Source organism: Rhopilema esculentum, chromosome 10 (assembly GCF_057945365.1).
Source record: "Rhopilema esculentum isolate cy_ngs chromosome 10, ASM5794536v1, whole genome shotgun sequence".
In the NCBI taxonomy this organism is placed as follows: domain Eukaryota; kingdom Metazoa; phylum Cnidaria; class Scyphozoa; order Rhizostomeae; family Rhizostomatidae; genus Rhopilema; species Rhopilema esculentum.
Window position 1 is genome coordinate 11,436,057 of NC_142824.1, and position 12,376 is coordinate 11,448,432.

Here is a 12,376-nt window from a genome sequence, read left to right on the forward strand (position 1 = left end):
TATGATGGTGGAATCTCGTACCCATATCGAGTCTCACTGTCATGCATTTTTACTTTTTCAAGATTTCAAGATGGCTACATTTTCGAGATTGAAACTCTTGTCAAGGCGAATTACAACTTGCTCCAGAGAAACTACATTATTCAAACCGAGCTACAATAGTCTTAGAGATTTGAATTGTTTTCTAAATAAATTGACAAGAAACCCATGTTTATTAGGGAACCGCTTACTTGGCAAATCATTTACTGCATCAAGCACGGATTTAGGCCCTTCAAACGAAGATGATGAATTGAAAGAAAACCCATTCTACGAGAAGTATGCGGATAAGATAAAGGAATCAAGACACCCTGGAAGCCAGAAACCGCTTTCAAAGGAAGAAGTGTCGTATCGCATGAATTACGAAGCAAAGAAGTGGAAAAAACACATGAAGAGTATTGAGCAAAAACTTGGCTCAAGAGGCGAGGTTGATATGGCAGGAAAGTCTTCATTGCCAAAAAATCTCAATGATATTTTAAAATTAGATCAAATGCAAGGAAAAAACAAGGACGAAATAGGACATATATGGACTGAGTATTTTAAAAGCAAACAGTCAATCAGTGCTGTGATTCCAAAAGAGATCTATGATAGAATATTTACCAGATCTCTAAGTTGCCCGTTATTCATATACCCCTTGGTGAAAGAGCAAGGCTATGAGTTTATGCTTGCACAATTTCAAGAAAACCAGTGTTTTTTTACGTCATTACTTAATTACCAAGCTCATGGTGAAAATGCACCCTGGCAAATGAACCTTACTCATTACACAGAGCTAAAGGATGAAAAAGATATTGTTCTTATGTTGGGAGAAGTTGATACTGATAAGCTGAACATTCTTGAAGCCCAGTGCCTTGCACAGCAAGTACAGATGTTTTATGCTACAGCAGATGAGGAGCGATTTAACTTGGTGAATACTTTCAACAAAAACCCAAACAACTTTAAGTATATGGATGTTATCAAGGAAGTTGAGGCTAGTCGATTGATAGAAAGTCTTCATATAACAAGTTAAAGACATTCTCTTAGAATATAGAAAGCCTTGAATACAAACATATTCAAATTATAGCTTTATGCATAAATGTTTATTTTTTTGCTTTATTTAACTTTCTTCAAGTAGAAATCTCTAAGATATAAGAGTATTAAAACAAAATAATATTGTACTGAAATTTGCTTTTCAAAGACATATTGCTAAAGCTAAAAAGAATTTTGTTCACTTGAAAGATACTGAAGGCAATAATCTGAATTTGAATGATCTTACAAAAGGAAATCGTAATGGATGTTTTATCATGGTCTGCTAAAGTTTTAGTGCCTTTAAATGGTTTTGGTGGTGTTGGTATCCAATGCAGAACAGGTAATGCATACTACAACACTACAATTTTTAACCAATTGTGGGTTAATATAATCAGTGGATTTGTCCATTAGGCACCTCACTACATGGTCATACTTGTGAGACAAGTGGATATATGACAACTGTTGCAGTATTTCATTACATGTGACTGCTTGTGTTTGTTTCTCAGCATGAACATAATTCACTCACTCACAACTCATTGACTAAAAATCAGTAAAAGTTTTGTTTACAATATCTCTTTATTTCCTTAAAATATTAAATGATAGGAAGGTACTGACCATTGAATATAATGAAATGATTTTGAAAAGCTGTACTTAATGTAGCTTAATGCATTCAATTCTTAAGTTTCCATCTTGTGTCATGCGTGATACAATGCTGTCAATATCTGCATCATGAGGAGCATTGAACTTTTTTGTAAACTCTTTATGAAGGATCCGCTTCTCACTTCCTTCTCTTGCCTCAACTTTCTTGACACCATTTATGGTAATCTCCTTCCCATATACTTTAACTTTCATATCTTCTGGGGAATAACCTTCAGCATCAACCATGAGAACATATGTCTGGTCATCAACAAGTCTGAAATCACCACATATGACAGGCTTTCTTACTTTGGTTGTTGTGAGACTCTTTGGTGCTTCCTTTTCTACATTATCATATGATGAGTATCTGACTTCATTTCTCTTTGAGTTTGCAGCCTTTGTTTCATCATTCAGTGAGTTGTGCCTTTGCACAATTTGACTTTCGTTGCTAGAACCCCCAGTGACAACAAGTACACCCTCGTTATTGATCTTATATGCAATGTCTGAACGATCAAGACCCTCTGGGAGTGGGTATTTTCGATAGAATTCGCAAGTTTCGTATCCAAAATCGGATTCAGCGAAATGCTTCCCTTCGGCTATCAGAAACCCCTCTTCGAATTTGACAATAATCTCATTTGGAGCATAGTGGCTGACATCAAGATTAACTCGGAATCTTGGCTTCTTCTTTGCCGTGATTGGGGTGACACAAATCTGGGGTGACAGCTCAGGGACAATGCTGTAGCGGTTTGGTGGAAATGTAGGTAGAACTTCATTCCCCTTTGGGAGCTTGCTGGGATCTGGGTCCTTCCATAGCATGCTTGATCTGAAAAATTACACAACATTTGTTAATTTAAAGTTCGCAGGAGATTGCCTTGCAAATTCAATAGGAGATTGTGAGATTGGAAGGAAAACGGAAGGCTGTGGCAGCGAAATACACGGAGGAATATATGTAAAGCAATTATCTTCAAATGAAATCCAATTATTGGCTGTCTGTGAAATTAACATCAATTATAGTTTTTGAAAAAGTAATATGCATAGATACAGTTTCGTATGCAAGTTAATTGTTCTTGCATCAACGACAGATTGAAACTGTAAACCCGACTAGATTGGAAAGGCTGTTTGGTATGGTTTAATCAAGAGCTTTGTCTAATTAACAATTTTTTTTAAGAAAATGTCCTCTGCTTCAAAAACCCTTGCTGCTAACACCATACTGAAAACGTTGACTTTAAGACCCCAAGGCACTAAACTGAGATATTTTACTTTGATCAGAATATTAAATATCAATAAGAAACCCTCGTACCTAAATGCTTCCACTGCTTTGGAAACGCCATCACTGTGTACCATTGCCCTTGCAACATGTTTATCTTCGATATCTGTTCCAAAACTATTTCTTTTATGACTAGTTACTTTCAGATTACCCTCTTCACACTTGCTACGTACATCTCTGTTATTTCTGTTTCTTTTGAACCCTTCTTCTTCAAAATCCTTATTTATATCATCACGGTCACCTCTTCGTGTTGGCCTGTACTCATTGCCAACTCTTTTGTACTCTTCCCCGCCATAGTACCTCTTATCATAACGCTCCATCTCTTTACAATCAGGAGACCAGGTCCGACGTGTCTTCTGACATTTGGCAAACTTTTCCACCACTGGAGATCTCTTACTGAAACAAAGTAGCATTTCCTTTAAATAACAATCGTCTTTTCAGATTCAAGTGCAAGAATTTTCACCACTCATTAAAACATACTTTTATAACTGGTAACAAGTGACCAAATAAACCTGTGCTAAGATCAGGTAAAGTTACAATTAGCCACCGTGTTTCTTTGTTCCCTTTTTAAAGTTAATAAGACGTAAAATAGGGCAGGGTCAATCATAAATTCAGTAAAATAAATATTTATAAAGCAGTTAATTTTTATCACAACAAAACAGCTTTGTCGCAACCACGCCTGATTTTATAACTATTTAAAAATAATTTGTTGTAACAAAAATTGCTATCATCTATGAAATGAAAACTGTAAAAGAATACAATATGATTTATCTAGCAGAATTGAAATGAAAATATGCCATATACTAAAGGTTTTCTCTCTATTTAGCTATTTAGCCGAAGAAGAAACCTTTAATAGTCAAATTCACTGAAAGTACATAAATCAATAGCGAAATTGAAACAACATTACGACTTTTTAATTGTGAATAACTAAATTGGTCTTGTGTGGCTAATAAAACATTTACGATGCATTTAAGTCGTTTCTTGATAAACGATAGTCAGATGACTCCACGCCCAAAGCAATTACTTTGGCTGCTTACTCTGGTGATATCCCGCTGCGAAGGAGATTCGTACGTTATCAAACCACTCGCGAACTAGCAACACTAAAGAGTTGCCTTTCTCATTCTATTGAGCAAACTTTCTTTCAATATACGGGTTTTAGAATTACTTGTAAAGAAAAGATAGTCGAAGTGTTGCAAATAAAATTAATACCTGCTTCGTTTCATTACGAATGCCTGGAAGGACCACAAACAAAGAACTGAAAAAGGCGTTTTCTTCTTTGAACCTTCTGCTTGTTCGGCAGTCGATTGCCCACACAATCCACCACTTGCTAAAGCCATTTTCCTTTTTTGAAAGCAACAACCTGCTACACTAGACACCTAAAACTTGTGAGTAAAAAATGCACTATTAGAAGGGAAATTTTGCATTAAAAAGTTCCATTGAAGTTTTCCAAACGCCATAAACGTTTGGTATGGGATAAGACAGCAAAAGAAATAGAAAATGCTATTTGATATTCTTTTTGAACCGTAAGATTTTGAAATAGCTCGGAAAAGCAGAAACATTTTATACATAAAAACCTATTCTTTGAAGTGTGGCAGACGAAAAACACTTAAACATGATATGTTGCTGCTTTTCCAAGCTAAACCTAAGTATCATATTGTCAAAATGTTTGGCAAAACAAACAAAACAAATGTCAAAATAAGTGCTAAAAACTTATATTAGATATCTGGGATATGGAATTAAAAGGCGTAGGAATCTTCACCTATGTTTTCTACGGGTTTATTCTTTCTTTCACATCAAAACTGAGGAATTTCGCGCGCTCAAACGAAAACTCCTCAGTGGTTTTTTCGGTTAAAGTGGCTTTTAAATCGTTTTATCATGAAGTTTCAAATTCTTTCGGAATACAAAATAAACAGAAAATATATGATTTAACAGATTGTGCTAAAAAGTATTTTTCATGATAGTGAGTCACCTAGGCCAAGTTTTCGTTTTTTTGTCCTCCTTTCTTGCGAGTTTTGTATAAACTCCTCAACGACACTGTTCATTCCAATCGTTTGGTTTTGAACATGATGAAAATCCAGTATCAACTAAAGAAACTAAAAATTTAGTAGTTACTTTGAAAATAAAATTCAATTATTTGGGCTTGCTGTTAATGCTGTTGTCTATAGCTTAAAGTAGCTCATGTTCATTTTTCAGAAAAAGTTTTGCTTTGATATTTTCTTGTGATGAGAAACCCCCTTTTAGCTTCCCAGGAAAGTTTTATTCATCTAAGGGAAAGAAAATATTACATGTAAAGAACATTACAATAATTTACTAGTAATTTTTCTTTTCTTGACTAGAAGTTGACTAAAAGAAATTGAAAGAATGCAGTCGCTAAAAGCAATTGCACAAAATTACATATTTTTTGGGCGCACACTACTCGATTCAACTGGATTCTAGATCTCCTAATGACACAGGATTGTGTAACAACACGTAGTATGACCTGGCAAGCTGTGCTTGTCTTTTTTGTATGGTTTCCCACAGGCACCTTTATTTTGAAAATTTATATGACAAGTATAGAGAACCAACATCATTATTTTTTATAAGAAATATTTACCTAATCTATGGCAATGATATTAAGCAGTTTCCAACAGCAAAGATGACGTTTTCTGCCCAAGCCCTCCTTTCTCTGGCTGCTTCATTGTATTTGGTCCAAGATATAGCTTAAATTACACGAAAATAACGAAATGAAAACCTGAAAAAAATCAATGTTTGGTCATTTCAAATTGACATTTGATTTTGCCCAGAAGCTCAAATGACTTATAACTCTGGAGCTGCCATAAAGTAAAGAAAAGTAATGAAACCAATTTCAAAAGAAAATGTGATGCCAAACTTGTAGATTTTTATTCTCGAAAAAACATGAGTAAACTGAAGATAATTTTCCTCCTTAAAAGATCTTTTCCTTCTCAAAAAAAAGATGTTGTTATTGTAAGCTGTATGCATCGAATCGATTTAGTGATTAAAATATTTCAGTTTTAAATAGTCTTTTCTACAACAGAGCTTTTAAATTCCATAGATTTAGGGTAATGTATAAATGCATGATATCCGAGTGGCAAAAAGTGGCTTTTAAATTGAATTAACACTCACGTAAAAACTGCCAGCACCTTGCCTGACTGTTTTGATGTTGACCTGTCAGTAAAAGTGAGAGAATTGCTAGAGGTATAGTATTGCTTTATTTGTTTTTGTTAAAATTGATAAAACATTCAGTTTCATACAGTAAGAGATTGCTAGGCAATTGCTAAATCGAGTCAAACATGCACTCGTAAAATGAAGCATAAGCATCAACGGATAGGGCTTATCATGTGGTTGGTTGGCAAATACGCTGAGTAGATAAAAAGGGCAAGCTAGGTCATGTTGCAGAGGAGACGAAATTTATATACTAAAGAGGACCATATATGACACACGTTTTTTATTTATAATCAACTGGTTTATAAAAAACTAGCTAGAAAGTGTCCAAAAATTTAAGCAAATTTAGATTTAGATTTAGACTGTAAAATTTCCATTTTTAAAAAGAATCAAAACGTTTATTTTTGGTTGCTTGTTCTTTGGAAAAGATAGTATATTTTCAATCTTGATCTGTTTGGTTTTTTCGTGACAATCTGCGTTAATAAGAAACCAAGTTACTTAATGCTTAGTTGCAAGTGACTAGTACTTAGTGCTGATCTAAGTTTCTTGTAAAATAAGAAACATGTAATCTAAATGATTTCAAGGGATCAAGGGCAATCTATTCTTATTGAAATAATTTTGAAAGACAAAAAGTACATGTAATTCACTGCTACTTACAAAACATTTTATGAAAATGACAAAGCAACTGCAATTTTTTCGAATAGCTTTGTATGTGCACAGTATCCATGAGTTTTATTTAAAAAAGATAAATCCACTGTGGTGAAAACCACATTTCAATGCAAGATGCTCAATCAAAAGCTAAGCCACGTTTAGGATTATTGTTTTGTTTTGTCTATGTCATGTTACTTGATAAGAGAGAATGAGAAAGTTTCCGAGATGAGATCGTCTCATTTTCAGTTAAATAGAATAAAGTGGCTTTAAAAAGTGCAGAAATTAAGTATTCAAAATAGTCTCATTGCAAATAGTCAGATTTTTATATAAAGAAAACCATTTTTTTGTTAGCACACAATTTTGGATGGATTATTGCCCAGACTTTAATATCGCTTATACGGAATATTGGCCATACGGAATATGGGCCATACGGAATATTGGCCATACGGAATATTGCCCATGCGGAATATTACCCATGCGGAATATTGCCCATGCGGAACATTACCCGTAAGGAATATTACCCATACGGAATATTGCGTCCTTAAATGCTTTGCTTGCTTATTTGAAGGAGGTAAAAAGAGGATGCGTTGATACATCTGTTAAGTTGATGTTTGCCTATTCAATGGTATTGACAGTGAATACTCTTTCCTGCAAGACGTGGATTTTCTCTTCCGATTTAAGGCATTATTTTATCAACTTTTTTGGATTTTCTTGGTTCTATATCTACTAATTACCTTTGGTTATGCAGGCACATTGCACCTGCATGCGAGTAACAATAGCACTTTCTGATCCAAGATCTTTGTTTGGATCATCTGTCGTTGCTTTCAGAGGATATAACAGCTTTTGGGAAACTGGACATTGAAGCATATTGCTATAACGCTATGAATAATGCATTTGGACTGCTGTACTAATATTGACCTATACAACCAGCTTTATGATCAACATCCTCTCAAACCATTCATTTCACAGAGGTACTGTTAGATCATTACCTTTAGCTGGAATGAGAGCAAAATGCTCATCTCGAAAAAGACTATCAGCGAATTCTAACTTCGTACTAGATGCAGTAAACGAAGAACTTTGGAAAAGGATGCTACCTCATGCTTAGGCTATAGATCTTGAATTGGTTCAGGTTAAAAGGCAATGGAACGACGTTTCTAGTTGATTGATTCATCTACCGTGACGTTTTGCTCAATCGGAAAACTTCAGTATCGTTTATCAAGAGATTAAAAGTTTACAAGTGCCACAATGATCCGGCTCGGTGGACAAGTCTACCAAAACGCTAGTAATGTAATAAGCAGTTCTGGGATTCGATCAAACGGCACCACATTGCTTGAAAGCTGTGACTTAGGTCACTTCACAAAGTACTTGGGTTTGTTTCTGGTATTTCTCTTCATCACACTTGGCACAGTGGGAAATACTGTAGTTGCTGTTATACTTACATGTACCAGACGAATTTTCCCGTCATCAACGACTTTGTTTATAATAAATCTAACGATAAGCGATTTTCTAACTTGTGCAACAGTGATGCCATTTGACATCGTATATTGGCTCCACTTTCCAGTGTGGACACTACAGCCTGCCGTTTGTAAGTTATGGAATGCTTTATTCTACACGCTGCACGCATCTTCATCAATGTTTATTGTGGCCATCGGCATTGACACTTACCTGACTGTTTCAGCACCATTTCATAGTCAAACTATAAGGACCAGCAGAAAAACATTCACAGTCATTGTTGTGATATGGGTGTGGAGTTTGATGGTTGGGGTCTTAATATTTGTCTTTCAAAAAAAGCCTCCTCAAGGAGCTTACCTGTTCGAGATAAACCACATAGGGTATGGCATTTACTTGGCGATACATATGGTTCTGCCCCAAATTATAGCTTCTTGCTGCTATTTCAAACTATTTCGAATTGCAAGACTGCATGCAATTAGCATCAAAAGCATGCAAGTTTCAGTGACATCAGAAAACACTCCTAGCAAGGCCCAACCTTCTGATAAGTTGAATTTCAGAGAAGAAATCACACTGGCTAAGACATTTCTCCTTATCACGATTGCTTACTTTTTATGCTGGAACCCATTTCTAGCCGTTCAGATCCTGTTTATATTTGAAGTTGATAGAAAAGTAGACTGGTGCACCTTGGAGACAGTAGATACCGTACTTTGCTGGTTCGCTTATCTTCAATGCTGCTTGAATCCTGTGTTTTACGGGATAAGAAAAAAGTACTTTCGTAAGTTATTCGAGAAGGTAGTAAGAGATTTGAAAGATTAAGTTGGGAAACAACTACTGCATTTGAATCTTTAGTAGAGCAAAGGATCCAACAAGTTAACAGCCACTCTTTTTGACCAAAAAAGAGAAAAGCTACCTTAACAGCAAACAAATTTTGTCGTTAGTTTTTGTCATAAGAGACACAGAGACATGTCATAAGAATAAAACCATACAGTTTGCTTAATATTCAGTTCCATAGTTCTCGGCTCTGTGCAGACTTTTGGGCTTGAGACTTTTAAAATTGGGCTTATCCTGGCTGTCTTCGTTACCATTAAAATATGACAATTTCAGCCTCACAAAACGTGAATTTTATGATTGTGTTTATTTGAGGTATGCATGGGACTTAAAGAATCTTCCTTCAGAATGTGTTTGTAAGGCAAAGTCTAATGTTGATCATGCTCTTTCATGCAAGATTGGGGGCTTTGTCACCCTCCGTCATAATGAAATGAGGGATCTCACTGTTGATTTGTTGTCAACTGTATGCAAGGACGTGTGCAAGGAACCTTGTTTACAACAATCCGAGAATGGGGTAGAATTGCGTGCTGATGCAAGTGCAAGAGATTTTTGGCAACGATATGCAAAGAGCATTTGTTGATGTCAGGGTATTTTTCTTTTCGCTCCTAGCTATCGCTGTAAAACCTTAGCTGCAACCTTCAGATCTATGGAGCTGGCGAAAAAAAGAAAATACAACCAGATTGTTATGAATCAAGAAAACGGAACTTTTACCCAGGCACCGCGCAGCCATTGGGCTAGCAGGGGCTATAGCCCACCTACTTTTTTGCCATAATAGGCTAGAAAATTTTTTGAAGGTTTCTCCTAACGCAACTTTGGATAGTTTACTTCTATGCAGTAGCAGTTTTGATTGACTGAGACCACTTTTGTTCTTTTTCTAGGTGTTTCATCTTGTTTAATGATATGATGTATTTTCTAACTTGGTTAGCTTCGTGTTTCACTACCCTGAAGCTAATTTCATCTATTTTATTGAGATCTTCTCAGAACCAGACTGTTCATAAAAATTAAGAAGAAATAAGCAAGTATTTCCCTAAAAGGGCGTTTTCCAGCGTTCTAGATGGCGTGGCCTCAAAACTTTTTCGGGCACACCCATTTCAGCCCTTCCACTTTTAGACTGGCGCGCGGTCCCTGGCCTTCCAAGTTTGGCCCACGTCCCAGAGAATAGAAAACAAACGTCGCAAAGATGGGAGCAGTTCAAAAGAATAGCCTGTTCACATGATTTACTCAATCAAGACATATTCCAGGCTTTTGCTAATCTTTCCAAAAGGTTAGTGAAACCTCTGCTTGAATCAAAAGAAAGCTGAGTTTCAGCTTACTTAGAACTGCAGTAATTTGTATAAGAGGTTCTAGGTCCCGACAATATGTTGTCCCTATTGGTGGAATGGGTGACATTGACACTAGAAACAATTTATCTAGCATCACTAATTAAAAACATTATGCTTGTTACTTAATTGTATGTTAATTCAATTTAAATTACAAATTAAGAAAGAATGTTAAAGCGCTGCTGCTTAGATAAATAGTCCCAATGAAGCATATGCATTTGCTTAGTCATTAATCACTGCTAAAAGGACTATTACACGCTTATCTTCTATATTTTATTTACTACAAAAGAACATACGATAACGGAGGCCAAAGACGGCCGACTCTTTAATATAATATGCACCTAAATGCTGAATTCAAAGTCAATATTGATATTATATATTATGGAATTGACCTTTAATTTAAAATACGCATGTCCATTAATGGTTTGAAAACAGTCGATTTGAAAACAAATATAGCAGCGAGGTTATTTTGCTTTGCGAGAATTCTTATATTTGTATTGATTTCTTAAGTAGTTATTACCAATTAGTAAGTTAGTTATTAATAAAGCTCTCATGACGTTTAGTTAGAAATTGCACATGCTTATTCCCATCAAGTCACCGTAATTTGTCGATGTTCATAACTTTATCAATCAAGCCAAAATAACAGTAATTCGACAACAAGCTTAAAGATTTTCAGAAAATTGACTCTTTTTAGATCTCTGAGGGGTTTCAACGTTTGAACTTGGAAATCTTCTTCTTGTGGCAATGCCAATACTCCAAAGTTGAATTACCTCTTCATTTAAATCGGGCGGGTAAAATATATGCATCAACCGCAATTAAGAAATAATTTGATTATAATCAAGTGTTTTTATAAAAACGAGCAAAAAGAGGAGATCAGTTCCGCAGAATACTTCTGTATTGCTATGAAGCTTCAGTTGATGCAATGTGTCGGGTTCCCACCAAATATTCTGTTGAATTTCCCGCTATAATATCAATATAAATTTAAAAGGCATTCTTAAAGGAACCAGATTCGCTCTTATCTTGCTAATGAATTCATAAAAGAACATTATTGGTTGAAAATTCGGCCCGATCCGCCAATGATTCAGCAACTATATTTCGTTACTTCTCTTCACAACGTCTATTTTCATACCCTTGACCTGTGTATTGGCAGTTTGTCTCACAATTTCTAGCAAAAATCTACATATTTGAGGTACAGCTTTTTGACCATTATGTGCAGTTTTTCTGCACAAAATCAACATATTTGCAAAACAATACAAATTTTTCCTGGAAGGGTGCATCTGGTATTGCATAATCTGTTAAAAAGTAAAACCTTAGTTTGTTAATCTGTGTTGTATGGGACCCTGAAATCTTCTAAAGGATGTTCAAATGCAATCACTCTACGGTTCGGCAGACAAATTATGAACTCGAAGCCGTCCTTCTACTTTTGACGCTTCTACTCAAGATTTACACAATTGACGCAAGCAGAATTAGAGGGCTCACTGTTACTTAGCATTTTAGGTTTATCATAACGCACTACTTTTCCAACTTTGTTGAAAAACGCCCCTAAAAATTGACTATTGTTACACTATTGCAAAAGGAAAGGACCAAAATTGCCATTAGGAAAGATTTTACGAGGACACGGGCAGTGTATATGCCCCTCGTCCGTTAGCCTTTGTTATTCTTTACCGACTGAAGTGAATTACCAATAAAGGTTATGGCCAGCCCAGAGATATGAAATGTGTACGTTTAACCAAAATTTGCGAGTGAATTTAAGGCAGCTTTGGGACGCGGAAGAGAATGCTTGATGTTGTTTTCGTTGCCAGTAAAAATGGCGTGAGTCATTTGTTCTCAGATTTTATTCAACAACATTTCCAAACATTTCCTCTGCAATTAATGAGTTTTAGTGAAATTGTTTAACTGATGTCTAAAGAGCGCCAACAGCAAAGCAAAGATTTCAATTTTGTATTATAAGTTCACAGGTTCCAAAATCAATATATGATCAGTTTTAGGGTCAGTTTTATTCTCAAATAGCAATTCTAAATTC

The 12,376-nt window shown here is 35.5% G+C and overlaps 4 protein-coding genes across 10 annotated transcripts; 3 read left to right on the plus strand and 1 right to left on the minus strand.

Moving 5' to 3' along the window:
• The first annotated feature begins 70 nt into the window (after positions 1 to 70).
• Positions 71 to 1,039, plus strand: LOC135694407 (ATP synthase mitochondrial F1 complex assembly factor 1). Its single transcript, XM_065213140.2, has one exon. It carries the CDS (start codon positions 71 to 73, stop codon positions 1,037 to 1,039), a length of 969 nt encoding a protein of 322 aa, XP_065069212.2.
• A 650-nt stretch (positions 1,040 to 1,689) lies between these two features.
• Positions 1,690 to 6,150, minus strand: LOC135687203 (uncharacterized). 7 transcript variants are annotated; one of them, XM_089110731.1, is made up of 6 exons: positions 6,065 to 6,150; positions 5,535 to 5,672; positions 4,911 to 5,025; positions 4,151 to 4,323; positions 2,975 to 3,337; positions 1,690 to 2,497 (listed from the first exon to the last, which is right to left on the minus strand). In XM_089110731.1, exons 4-6 carry the CDS (start codon positions 4,276 to 4,278, stop codon positions 1,690 to 1,692), a joined length of 1,299 nt encoding a protein of 432 aa, XP_088966857.1. In that variant the 5' UTR covers positions 4,279 to 4,323; positions 4,911 to 5,025; positions 5,535 to 5,672; positions 6,065 to 6,150. The 7 variants fall into 7 exon arrangements, with proteins under 7 accessions (XP_088966857.1, XP_088966855.1, XP_088966859.1 ...); XM_089110729.1 differs by having other exon boundaries at positions 4,911 to 5,034; XM_089110733.1 differs by having other exon boundaries at positions 5,535 to 5,640; positions 6,065 to 6,129.
• A 1,150-nt stretch (positions 6,151 to 7,300) lies between these two features.
• On the plus strand, positions 7,301 to 9,227 carry LOC135685099 (alpha-1A adrenergic receptor-like). Its single transcript, XM_065200907.2, has one exon. The coding sequence runs from the start codon at positions 8,000 to 8,002 to the stop codon at positions 9,020 to 9,022; it is 1,023 nt and encodes a 340-aa protein (XP_065056979.2). The 5' UTR covers positions 7,301 to 7,999; the 3' UTR covers positions 9,023 to 9,227.
• On the plus strand, positions 9,219 to 12,361 carry LOC148959292 (uncharacterized; the record flags this gene model as incomplete). Its single annotated transcript, XM_089110882.1, has 2 exons — positions 9,219 to 9,609; positions 10,321 to 12,361. Coding segments are annotated over 2 exons (531 nt in total), but the record flags the coding sequence as incomplete, so codon positions are not given.
• Positions 12,362 to 12,376: the final 15 nt, after the last annotated feature.

Coding starts and splice junctions, on each gene's coding strand:
- LOC135694407 (XM_065213140.2), top strand. CDS start 71: ATGGCTACATTTTCGAGATTGAAACTCTTGTCAAGGCGAATTACAACT.
- LOC135685099 (XM_065200907.2), top strand. CDS start 8,000: ATGATCCGGCTCGGTGGACAAGTCTACCAAAACGCTAGTAATGTAATA.
- LOC135687203 (XM_089110728.1), bottom strand. CDS start 4,278: ATGGCTTTAGCAAGTGGTGGATTGTGTGGGCAATCGACTGCCGAACAA. Junction 3,338..4,150: donor TTCGTAATGAAACGAAGCAG/GTATTAATTTTA, acceptor ACTTTGTTTCAG/TAAGAGATCTCCAGTGGTGG. Junction 2,498..2,974: donor AAAGCAGTGGAAGCATTTAG/GTACGAGGGTTT, acceptor GTAATTTTTCAG/ATCAAGCATGCTATGGAAGG.